Here is a 13,774-nt window from a genome sequence, read left to right as displayed (position 1 = left end):
TGTACTAGAAAATCAACAGCAAGTTTATAATAAAAGGCTTTATTTGTCCATATGGTTTTAAGCTTTAGAGGAACAATTCCATTGTATAATGCAGTGTATTGATTAGTTATAATAGAAAACACTAAGTATCAGCATGTAATGGCAAGTATTGTTTCTTTGTTTTGTGTTCAAACATATTGCGTTTCATCAACTTAAATATTAAAGTAAGCACCTTTAATGTGTAGCAATATGTAATACACTTTATCTGATAAAACTAACAATGTTCATTACAAATTATATGGAAACAATACTTGTACAAGTTAACTGTATACACACTGATATTACTATGTAAATGATGTTAATGAGCCATTACTTTTAACTGCAGGCATTTTCATGCACTAATTGCTCAACACCCACTTTCTCATATCTTGTTTCAGATTTTTATTTAAATATCTGATTAATGAATAAAATGGCTGTAAAGTTCATTCTGCACTGTCACTTTCTTCTATTGTCTGTTGCAGCAATTTCTGTACTGTGTAATTTCCCTCTCACTGATTCACAATTTTAAGTGTTCAAAGCTGATCAGCCATTTTTTTTTGTAAGTCTTTAGGACCTTACAGTATTTCTAAAAACTTATGAAAAGGTAATACTAAATCTGAGGTGGAGGAAACTGAAAAAGCAGACAAATAAAGTTAAATCTTAAAGTTTCCTGAAGTTTTCGTCAAACTCCACACATACCAGAGACAGCAGAGAGACTAGAGGTGTCACTTGAAATTCTGTTCCTGAATCCAGTCTCCACCACAGGACCATGACCAACAAAACAGCCTTTTTTAGGTATGTATACCAGTATATTATGATCTGGCCATAAAACATACTATGCTATGGTGCTTGTATAGCACAAAGACAAACAGAAATTTATGTATAGCTCTACATGAAGTTCATCTAAAGATCACTTTTCAGATAATATTACAGTATGACAGTTATGCTGTACATATCATTTCCGTAACAGACTGTGATACCAAATTATAATAACTGCAACAAAAATCATTTAAAGCATCTATAGATCTTTAGGTCTCATACAAGGAAATTTCATTATGATCTATGGTTTATTCAATACTTCCTTCTAAAAGGTACTATTTCATGGAATACATGACTGGTATAGTCTTACATGTGCAACCTGTTGCACTCAGTGCAAACAAATGGCTATATAGATAGACATACATCACTGACGGAAATAACAGGCACATGTCCAACATTATTTTATCTATGCTGATAAACATTACAGTGACAATTAATTAAGTTATCATAACACAATGTGACCTTGGCTAAGTTATCATTAAATTATTATCATTATATTCATAATTGACGTCAGTCTGAATACCCCTGATAAATTTGATATATTTATAGAAGATATGTAATTTATAATGCAATTATTATCAAAAATTTATCAGCGAAATCAGTTATAACAAATCCTTAACCTAAATTTAAATGCAAGTGTCTCATCAGCTAAAATGCTTCCAAAAATACTGACTACTAGAAAAAAATTATCAATGCATACAAGATCTTTCTCTCTCAAGCCCAACCACTGCATTTGTTATATGTGCAATCTGCTTGTTATGCAACTGCAGTCCCACACATTGCAACACACCAGGTTATGGAAGATCACAGATTTGACGATTTTAGCCGCTTCTGGCTAATGTACATGAAGCTGCATCATTCTGGTTTAGCACTCTTGTTTCTGTTTAGTTTGTGTGTCAGGTAATTCTGCACAGTCAACTTGTTTGCGCAATACATGTCTGGTAATTTTGAATCAAATCATTGTTCAATGTTGATTATGCTTATAATCATATTCAGAGCAGAGCTAGAACATAATTATTTACTCGCAGTAATTCATATCTAAGCATCCCCTTTTCTATGAAAAACTGTCAGAACTTTGCCAGTTCTGTCAAGGTTGACAGAATCTGATAAGTAACCTTTAGTCTGTTGGCGGCAAGTGATTCTGCCTTTGCGACCAGTGCAGACCAAGATCACGCTGCACATCTGTGCCGGCTGATCATGGTCTGCATGTACTGTTCGCTATTCAGTCTGTAAATTTTCAGTGAACACCCCTTCGAATAATAAATGGTAATGCCAAAATTGAATGATAGACCAGTCCATTTTAGAAATATTGTAGGGTAAAGGTTAATCATAAAATAAGAAATCAGCTATGTCAAAACTATGCATACGGTCCTTAAAATAGATAAACAAGAAATTAAAATATTAATGCCTGATTCAGCAATGATAGATTTCTTCAAAGTTTATTGGGAAATAATCCATGCACTTGCCCCAACCATTTCCACTAAAAAGGAAAACACTGTAATTATGAATATAGTGTACAAAAAAGTAAATCTCATATTCTAAAACTGACTAAGGAACTGTCAAATCTACCCTTCTCGTTTGCACATTTGTCCATTATCTATATATATTTAAATGATGCGTATTTAATCTATTTTAATCTTAACTAGTAAGTCAAAGTCTTGTGCGCATTCAGTTGTTCTTAGTAAAGCTAATTTTGTTGGATCATACACAGGCAATGTTCAATCAGATCTTTTCTTTGTTACAAAATTACTCATTGGTCACTTCATATACAGACATTGCGGAATACTTTTCTTCGATGTCAGGTGTCTCGGGAGAAGCTTGGGTGCTGCATTTGGGAGATTTCATAGTATATTATGTCGAAGGGATATGATAATGCATATATTTATTGACAGATTTTCAAGGCTGCGCCTGTTTTTTAATGCAGTATATCAACAGTATTTCAGTACTGTAATTATGGTTAGCAGTTACCTTAACCAGTGTTGCTTGATTCAGACAAATTTGTAGTGGTGTGTAGAATCAGACAAATTTTATCTAAAGTCAGTGTTATATATTGACAATGATGTTAGATATGAGCGAAGTGGGGACTCCTATATCTGCATACCTTAACACCAGTCTTTAGTGATGTTGAAAAACAATTTTGCAGAGGCCTGCTAATGATTGCTTGGTTTCTTGACGTTCCTAAAGCATTCATTTTTTTCTGGCCAGCCAACATTGTCAAAGCTAATCATTTAAATAATGATTTGTTCAAACCAGTGGTTGTAGCACACCAAGGGAAACAACTCGGTCGAAAAAAGGCACCCTGTTTGGCCTATTATTTTTGACACGAGTCGAGTGACAGGGTCTAAAACTAGGACAACCACAAATTTAAAAGACATGAACAACAGTCGGATTAATGTGAAATTATCAAATGAACCTCGTGAATTAATACTTACAATCCAAATGTTTTCTTTTCGGCCCCATAACCTCCTCCGTTGTTGATTTACAAACGGTTTTTGCCAACCCTTGGCCGGCGATGGTGTGTTTGGCCGCCGTTACGCGGTCCATAACACTCTGTCCCATTTTGGAAGTCATGATTATATGTACACTATTTCAGTCCTTTACTCCGAGGGTCAAACGACCCTCTAAATATTACACATTCGTCCAAAAATTACGCGATAGAAAGGGGTGGATTTGCAAACACCGACTAAGATGGCGCATCGAAGGACGAAAATTATATGAATCACGTGACTAGGGGAGACAACTGCTATTATCCCCTTGATTTTTTTACAGCTGATTATGGAAAGCCGGTAAGGACAAAAAAGTGCATGTCACAATATTTCATATACCTGGTATTTTGTGATTTGAATTGGTCATGGTTCTGCTCGCTTTGTTTGGAAGGGCTTTACTGGTCCGTTTTATAAGCCCACAGTTCCATCATGGTAATTCATAAGCAATTCCTGTCCGTATTCAGCCCAAAATCACCTCTAAACTTAACTTTCTACTGCACAATGTATCTGATCAAAAACATAACTCACCACCTGAAGATAGTCAAAACTACCCAAGAATGCCAAATATCCATGTATATGCAAATGGCATAGAAAGCTCCTGTCAAACCTCCACTCTCAGACAAGTCTTCATCAAGCCCATCATTCTTAAAACACTTCAAGGAACTGTCTAATCCTTGAAATTATCTTTCAGAAATCCATTGATGAGTGATCTATACCTTCACAGTGGAAAAATGCATATGTAAGCCCCATCTACAAGAAGGGCGACAGGTCAGACCAAGCCAACTACAGGCCCATATCCCTTACATGCATACTTTGCAGAACCCTGGAGCATGTGAGTGTCCTCATCAATTTCAAAACATTTTACAAACCTTGGCATTCGAAGATCTGTACCAACTCCAGCATGGTTTCCGAGAAAAATGATCCTGTGTGACACAATTAATTATGCTTGTGAATGACCTTGTCAAATCAGCGTACAACAAACAACAGGTTGGTCTGTTACTATTAGACTTTAGCAAAACATTTGATAAAGTGAGCCATGAGAAAGTCCTGTTTAAAATGCATAACAGTTACAGTGGAACCTGTCTAATCCAAACATGCTCGGACCAGAAAAAAAGTTCGGATTGTAGGGGTTTTCAGATTAGAAAGGTTTCTATTTAAGAACAAAAATTATGCTCTTTGTTCAACATTATGTGTAGATTCATCCCTTTGTGAACAGACTAAAAAAGAATGATTTGATTATAAGCAATAATATTATGTAGATTGCTTTAGTGTAATGTAAATTTCATGTTAATTCTACTTTCTCAATATCACTTGTAAACAACTTTTCCCTACTCTTAATATATTCCCAAAAGAAGCTATTTAACTTGTCCAGTTATTGTAATGATCCGAATCAGTACTGCTTTTAGTGAATAAATTTGCTGCTTTAAATGAACAAACTGCACAAAAATATGTGAGAAAGGTACAGATTAATAAGAAGCTATTACATTGGCAGTACTTATTGCATATAAGTCTATTCTTATTAATTTCTGTTCAAACAAAGTACTCGTTATTGCCTATTTCACACCTGTGCTTATTGCAGGCATCTACAAAGCAAAAATCTGACTTGATTTTTATTATCAGTGTTGGGGCCTTTTGCTGTTGACACCTTTATAAAGAGTATTAGTTAAAACTGTAAACAAACTCAAAAAATATCAAAAGGAAGCAAGATTAACATCAGATACATTGACTAAGGTTCGGATTAGAAGGGTACATTTTAATGTAATAAAATAAACAAGAGGGCCATGATGGCCCTACATCGCTCACCTGTTATCATTGCACCTGAGGACAAGAAGGTCCTCAGAAAAAATATCTAAGTCCGAAGGACAGGAACAACAAAGGGAAGAAATTTAACCAAAAAAAAAAAAAATCTTACAAGGTATAGACATGTTAAAATACACCTAAAAATTGAAGGTACCATCCATGTTGTACCACAGAAAACTGGTCTCGTGTTTTCCCTACGGCCAATAATAAAAAAGCAAAATACTAAAAAAAAGCTATTTATAGTAACATAAAAGGAAGTAATTTAAAAAAAAAAAATGTAAGTGGACAAAAGAAGGATCTGCCAAATAAATCTGTTGACATAAATGATACTTCATTAGTTATGGAGATATAACAATTTTAATTTGAAATAAAGGGAGGTAATTTGACATAAATCAGTCCATAGTTATCTACCCTGATCATCTCGGTCCAACTAATAACAATAAAGAAATTTCAAATAAGTCCTGTAAGTACTTACTGATATAAATCCATTTTGATTAAAATCAGGGGATGTAATCAGATATAAAATAACTCTGGAACCTATGATTGGATCTGATTTGTCTTGGAATCCAAGATTTATTGTTGTTGAAGATATTTTAGAAGTTTGTATCAAATAAAACCATAAAATTTAATGAAGTCTCTATATGGCTGCAAAAGCCAAAAATAGCCAATTTTGGACCTTTACGGGGCCATAACTCTTGAACCCATGAAGGAATCTGGACAGTTGAAGAAAGGAAGCAAGATGTTGTGGTGATACAAGTTGTGTGCAAGTCTGGTTAAAATCAAATCATAAATGAAGCTGCTATTGTGCAGACAAGGTCAAAATAACTAATTTTGGCCCTTTCAGGGGCCATAACTCTGGAACCCATTATGGGATCGGGCTAGTTCAAGAAAGGAATTGAGATCTTATGGTGATACAAGTTGTGTGCAAGTTTGGTTAAAATCAAATCATAAATGAAGCTGCTATTGTGCAGACAAGGTCAAAATAGCTAATTTTGGCCTTTTCAGGGGCTATAACTCTGGAACCCATATTGGAATCTGGCCAGTTCAAGAAAGGAACCAAGATCTTATGGTGATACAAGTTGTGTGCCAGTTTGGTAAAAATCAAATCATAAATAAAGCTGCTATTGTGCAGACAATGTCAAAATAGCTAATTTTGGCCCTTTCATGGGCCATAACTCTGGAATCCATAATGGGATCTGGCCAGTTCAAGAGAGTGATCTTATGGTGATAGAAGTTGTGTGCAAGTTTGGTTAAAATGAAATCATAAATGAAACCACTATCGTGCAGACAAGAAATTGTTGACGCACGGACGACGGACGAAGGGTGATCACAAAAGCTCACCTTGTCACTATGTGATAGGTGAGCTAAAAAAATCGCAAAAGTCTGTTCGGTTTTCGGAGTAGAGAGGTTTCGGATTACAAAAGTATTTTTACAACAGAGGATGAATAAGAAAAAAGGGACCAAATAATTCGATCAGTTTAGTGTGTGTGTTCGGGTTTAACATCTTTTTCAACAATTTTTCAGTCATATAAACGACGGTGTCTACTTGTAGCAGTGAGCACAGTGCCCAACTTTATAGTGCTGCCTCACTGGAATATCACGCCGTAGACACGTGGCATGATACCCCACCCAGTCACATTATACTGACACCGGGCTGACTAGTCCTAGCACTATCCCCTTAATGCTGAGCGTCAAGCGAGGAAGCTGCTAGTACCATTTTTTACGTCTTTGGTATGACGCGGCCGGGGATCGAACCCACGACCTCTCGCACTCAGAGCGGACGCTCTACCACTAGGCTACCGAGGCGGTCGATCAGTTTAGAGAGGTTTCTGGATTAGAGGAGTTCGGATTGGTATACATGGTAAAACCCTGAACTCGAGTTCCGTAGGGATCCGTGCTTGGGTCCCTGCTCTTCCTTGCATCTATAAAATTTAATAACCTCTTACAAAACATCCAGTCTAAAGTGCATCTGTGCCTGTGCCATTTTAGACTGTATAGCATGTCAGTGACACTGGAGGTGAGGCCAAAGTCGGACATAGCCCAATGAGCTGCTCGTCTTAAGACTGCTTCTATTTGGTCTATTTGGGTTTGTGTGTATGGAGACCAGACTTCAGACCTATATTCCAGCTGTGGTTCGACGAGCGTCTGATATGCCATGGACTTAAGGGGTTTGGTGTCGTCTTTTATATTCCTGCAGAAGAAACCTAGAATTTATTTGTCTTTTTGGTAGACCTATTTATGTGGGCATCCCACAAGAGATTGTTTGAGATATCCACGCCAAGGTTACATATTTGCTGAGGTGACAGATTCTAGTAGTGTATTATGCAGATAGTATTGTGAGGATGTTTCCTTCATGATCTGAATAAATTTTGTAGAGGTCCACCTCTACTAAAGTTGTTCAAATCATGACCCCGGGGTCAAAACTGTCCCCGCCCCAGGGGTCACTTGATTTTACCTAGGAAAATCTTCAAAAATTTTCTAAAAATAAACCAGAAGGCCTAGAGCTTAGATATTTGACATGTAGCATTGCCTAGTGGACCTCTACAAAATTTGTTCAAATCATGACCCCCGGGGTCAAAATTGACCCCGCCCCAGGGGTCACTTGATTTTACATAGGAAAATCTTCAAAATTTTTCTAAAAATAAACCAGAAGGCCTAGATCTTAGATATTTGACATGTAGCATTGCCTAGTAGATTTGTACAAAATTTATTCAAATCATGACCCCCAAGGTCAAAATTGACACGGCCCCATGGGGTTTCTTGATTGTACAAAGAAAAATCTTCAAAATTTTCTAAAAATAAACCAGAAGGCCTAGAGCTTAGATATTTGACATGTAGCATTGCCTAGTAGACCTCTACAAAATTTGTTCAAATCATGACCCCCGTTTTGACCCCGCCCCAGGGGTCACTTGATTTTACATAGGAAAATCTTCAAAAGTTTTCTAAAAATAAACCAGAAGGCCTAGAGCGTAGATATTTCAAATTTAGCATTGCCTAGTGGACACCTACAAAATTTGTTCAAATCATGAACCCCGGGGTCAAAATTGACCTGCCCTAGGGGTCACTTGATTTTACATAGGAAAATCTTCAAAAATTTTCTAAAAATAAACCAGAAGGCCTAGATCTTAGATATTTGACATGTGGCATTTCCTAGTAGACTTCTACAAAATTTATTCAAATCATGACCCCCAGGGTCAAATTGACCCCGCCCCATGGGGTTACTTGATTGTACATAGAAAAATCTTCAAAATTTTCTAAAAAAACACAACAGAAGGCCTAGAGCTTAGATATTTGACATGAAGCATTGCCTAGGGGACCTCTACAAAATTTGTTCAAATCTTGACCCCCCCCCCCCCAGGGTCAAATTGACCCAGCCCTAGGGGTTACTTGATTGTACATAGGGAAATCTTCATAAATTTGCTAAAAATAAACCAGAAGGCCTAGATCTTATATATTTCATATGTAACATTGCCTAGTAGACTGCTTTGTTCAAATCATGACTCTCAGGGTAAAATTGGCCCCACCCCAGGGGTTACTTGATTGTACATAGGAAAATCTTCCAAAAAAAATCTAAAAATCATCAGTTTGACATTTGAAACATGTAGCTCATATAACTCTGGTGAGCGATCCAGGGTCATCATGACCCTCTTTTTAAAAAATTTTGAAGATTTTCCTATAGAAATCTATGTAAAATCAAGTGACTCCTGGGGCGGGGTCAATTTTGACCCCGGGGTCATGATTTGAACAATTTTAGTAGAGATCCACTAGGCAATGCTACATATCAAATATCTAAGCTCTAGGGCTTCTGGTTTTTGAGAACAAGATTTTTTAAGATTTTCCTATGTAAAATCATATGACCCCTCGGTGTTGATTTGAACAAACTTGGTAGAGGTCCACTAGGGAATGCTTCACACCAAATATCTAAGCTCTAGGCTTCTGGTTTTTGAGAAGAAGATTTTTAAAGTTTTTCCTTTCGGTTGCCATGGCAACCAGAGTTCTGCATGGAATTCATTGTTCTTTGAATATTTTTTGTAGAGCTTCACCCAAGGAACATTCCTGTGAAGTTTGGATGAAATTGGCCCAGCGGTTTATGAGGAGATGTCGTTTAAAGTAAAAGTTTACGGACAGACACCGGACGGTGAGTGATTACAATAGCTCACCCTGAGCCTTTGACCTTTGGCTCAGGTGAGCTAAAAAAAAACATATTATCAATCTGATCTTCAAGAAACCTATTTAGAATGTATATCTTCATAAAACCTGGGCCAAATTTGAAAATATTGTTATCTAGTGTAAAAAAATGTCATTTGGTGAAAGAAAAAACTAATCTTTACTCTAGAGGCCACATCTAATACTGGATTAATATGAAATCAGATCAGGATGTTTGTTTTTAACAAATCTATACTCATTTCGATTGGATGATCTGAGTTCAGAAACTAGGTCACTATGTCAAATAATGATAACAATGTTGTTTGCACTCCAGAGACATTTTTTACTTAATTTACATGAAACCTGGTTGGGGTACTGTGAAATCATTAATATTCGTGGGGGACTAATTTTCGTGGTTTTGTCGATCCATGAAATTTAATCCCAACGAACAATAACATGCCCATTCATTCATCTTCAAAAGCTGAAATCCACAAATTCATATCCCCAAGAAATTGTCGTTTTGACCAAAACCATGAAATTTCCCGCCCACAAATTAAATGATTTTACAGTATTAGTCTTTATGAAATTTGGGTAAATTTTTCAATACTGGATTGCCATAGGTTAAAAAGGTCACACCATAGGTTAAAAAGGTCACAAAGTCAAATCAAAGATAAACTTTGTTAAAACTCAAGAATTTTCTACTTGTGCTATTATGAATACAGGTCAGACTTTCATAGATTTCACACAGCCAAATAAAATTTTATGAAGATCAGTTACAAGAAGTAGGCTCTAGAGTGTTTACAAGATTTTTCTATTATTTGACCTAGTGACCTACCGTATAGCGGGTTTTTTCTACGGGGAAATATTTCTGCGTTTCTGCGGTCTCTCGGTAGAATCGCAAAAATATTTCCAGCAGAATATTCATCCAGCGAAAAATTAAAACGCAAAAAAAGTCCGCATTTTTTTTTCATCAACGTTGTTTCACGATATGTTACCCGAGGTAATCCGAAGTTCACAATGGCATGTAATTAACTGAAATTGCCGTCGTCACCCAACAATGACCGATAATGGTATAATTAGGTGTGATGGTCAATCGGTCATAACTGTTAATCCTTCAGAAAACGTTTCTTTTTATTTTTTGGTTTGTTTGTTTGATTTTTTTTGTGAATGTAATAAACATAGTGAATTTCACTTGTTTTATTCTTATTTATCAGTTATGAACATCTTCCGAACTACACCTTAGTAACCTTTATATTTGCGTAACCGTTATGCCGATATACCATAGTTTGAAGTTGTACTGTGTACAATTGTTGTTGGACTTATATTTGTTCAATCCACATGTTATTATATCCTACAATGTACAAAAAAAAAATGTATTCATTAAAAGCAAAGCTACTTAACAGCAGTTACCGGTAATTTAGTTTATTGTTTTCATACGCTATCATTCTCACGACGTCCGATTATGCGGGGAACTTCCTCTTCCTTGATATCGAAAACGCAGAAATTTCACTTCCTTTTTAGTGAGAACGCAGAAATTAAACACGCATCAATTTTCTTTCACAATTTTTGGGACCAAAACGCAGAATATTTTGACCGCAGAAATAACCCGCTATACGGTAGTTTAAGATCTCAAATAACCCGGTTTTAAACACGACCTACATTTCAAAGGGAAAAACGTTCTGACAAAAATTATGATGTTCAAGTTGAAAATGTGGCTAATAGTGTCAACAAACTTTTCACTGATTTGACAAAGAATTTAGTTTTTGAACTTGTGGAAATCAGGTTCTGAACTTGATCCAGGTTTCATAGACAAATATTCTGACAAAGTTTTATGAAGGTCAGACTGATTTACCGGTAGTCCTCTAAAATGTTAACAAAGTTTTAGTAACTATGACTTGACCTAGATATTTTATCCCAGTTTCAAAATTGTCTGAGATTTTACTAAAGGGAACATTCTGAATACGTTTCAAGAAGATTAGGTAACAAGAGGACCATGATGGTCCTGAATCGCTCACCTATCCCCACATGACCCAGTGTTGAACTGAGTATGACGTCGTTATTTCTATTATTTGACAAAGTGACCTAGTTTTTCAGCACATGTGACCTAGATATCATCAAGATAAAAAATTCTGACCAATTTTCATGAAGATCCATTGAAAAATATGGCCTCTAGAGAGGTCACAAGGTTTTTCTATTATTTGACCTAATGACCTAGTTTTTGAAGGCACGTGACCCACTTTTAAACTTGACCTAGATATCATCAAGGTGAACATTCTCACCAATTTTCATGAAGATCTCGTGAAAAATATGGCCTCTAGAAAGGTCACAAGGTTTTTCTATTTTTCGACCTACTGACCTAGTTTTTGACGGCACATGACCCAGTTACGAACCTGACCTAGATATCATCAAGCTGAACAGTCTCACCAATTTTCATGAAGATCTCATGAAAAATATGGCCTCTAGAGAGGTCACAAGGTTTTTCTATTTTTAGACCTACTGACCTAGTTTTTGACCCCACGTGACCCAGTTTCGAACCTGACCTAGATATCATCAAGATGAACCTTCTGACCAATATTCATGAAGATCTCATGAAAAATATGGCCTCTAGAGAGGTCACAAGGTTTTTCTATTTTTAGATCTACTGACCTAGTTTTTAACCCCACGTGACCCAGTTTCGAACTTGATCTAGATATCATCAAGGTAAACATTCTGACCAATTTTCATGAAGATCCATTGAAAAATATGGCCTCTAGAGAGGTCACAAGGTTTTTCTATTTTTAGACCTACTGACCTAGTTTTTTGACCGCACGTGACCCAGTTTCAAACTTGACCTACATATCATCAAGGTGAACATTCTCACCAATTTTCATGAAGATCCATTGAGAAATATGGCCTCTAGAGAGGTCACAAGGTTTTTCTATTTTTAGACCTACTGACCTAGTTTTTGATCCTACATGACCCAGTATCGAACTTGACCTAGATATCATCAAGATGAACCTTCTGACCAATATTCATGAAGATCTCATGAAAAATATGGCCTCTAGAGAGGTCACAAGGTTTTTCTATTTTTAGATCTACTGACCTAGTTTTTACCCCCACGTGACCCAGTTTCGAACTTGACCTAGATATCATCAAGCTGAACATTCTGACCAATTTTCATGAAGATCCATTGAGAAATATGGCCTCTAGAGAGGTCACAAGGTTTTTCTTTTTTTAGACCTAATGACCTAGTTTTTGACCCCACGTGACCCAGTTTCGAACTTGACCTAGATATTATCAAGGTGAACATTCTGACCAATATTCATGAAGATCTCATGAAAAATATGGTCTCTAGAGAGGTCACAAGGTTTTTCTATTTTTAGACCTACTGACCTAGTTTTTGACGGCACGTGACCCAGTTTCGAACTTGACCTAGATATCATCAAGGTGAACATTCTGACCAATATTCATGAAGATCTAATGAAAAATATGGCCTCTAGAGAGGTCACAAGGTTTTTCTATTTTGAGACCTACTGACCTAGTTTTTGACCCCACGTGACCCAGTTTCGAACTTGACCTAGATATCATCAAGGTGAACATCCTGACCAATTTTCATGAAGATCTTGTGAAATATATGGCCTCTAGAGAGGTCACAAGGTTTTTCTATTTTTAGACCTACTGACCTAGTTTTTGACGGCATGTGACCCAGTTTCGAACTTGACCTAGATATCATCAAGGTGAACATTCTGACCAATTTTCATAAAGATCCCATGAAAAATGTGACCTCTAGAGTGGTCACAAGCAAAAGTTTACGGACGGACGGACGCACGCACGCACGCACGCACGGACGGACGGACGACGGACGCCGCGCGATCACAAAAGCTCACCTTGTCACTTTGTGACAGGTGAGCTAAAAATAAGACCCTTAAAAGAGATTAAAGGTAAAATTGTTGACTGACGACGACTGACACAGGTATCACAATACATTTCAATATAAAATTTCAATTTATGTTCAGCAAAACATGCTTGTAGAAATATTTTTATATCAGCATTATTTATTTATTTGGGTTTTACGGCGCACCAACACAGTATAGGTTATATAGCGCCAAACAGGAATACAAATTTTGGTTCCACATCTCATTTGTATTCCTGTTTGGCGCTATATAACCTATACTGTGTTGGTGCGCTGTAAAACCCAAATAAATAAATAATGCTGATATAAAAATATTTTTTAAAGCATGTTTTGCTGAACATAAATTGAAATTTTATATTGAAATGTATTGTGATACCTGTGTCAGTCGTCATCAGTCAACAATTTTACCTTTAATCTCTTTTAAGGGTCTTATTTTTACCCAATCTTCTTAAATCTTATTTGAAAGTTATTAACTAATTTATAGAATAGCTGTCAAAATTTTAAGTGGATTTTTAAGGTATTTAATTTAGCAAACCTGCTGTCTTTAAAATACTAAAAACCACTTTAATCATCTGCCCTTTCATCACCATCTCGAGTATCTCAACTGTTAAAT

General features: G+C 36.3%; 1 protein-coding gene across 8 annotated transcripts in view; it reads right to left on the bottom strand.

The window, feature by feature from the left end:
- The window catches only part of LOC123552137 (phosphatidylinositol-binding clathrin assembly protein LAP-like), a 48,103-nt gene extending 44,545 nt beyond the window's left edge, over positions 1 to 3,558 (bottom strand). For all 8 annotated transcript variants that reach the window (XM_045341547.2, XM_045341553.2, XM_045341552.2 and 5 more), the window contains exon 1: positions 3,270 to 3,558. In XM_045341547.2, the coding sequence (XP_045197482.2) occupies positions 3,270 to 3,408 (139 nt within the window). In that variant the 5' untranslated portion in view covers positions 3,409 to 3,558. The remainder of the gene's footprint in view (positions 1 to 3,269) is intronic.
- Positions 3,559 to 13,774: the final 10,216 nt, after the last annotated feature.

Source organism: Mercenaria mercenaria, chromosome 4, assembly GCF_021730395.1.
Source record: "Mercenaria mercenaria strain notata chromosome 4, MADL_Memer_1, whole genome shotgun sequence".
NCBI lineage: Eukaryota > Metazoa > Mollusca > Bivalvia > Venerida > Veneridae > Mercenaria > Mercenaria mercenaria.
Note: the sequence above shows the minus strand (reverse complement) of the source record. Positions and strands in the feature narration are given on the sequence as shown.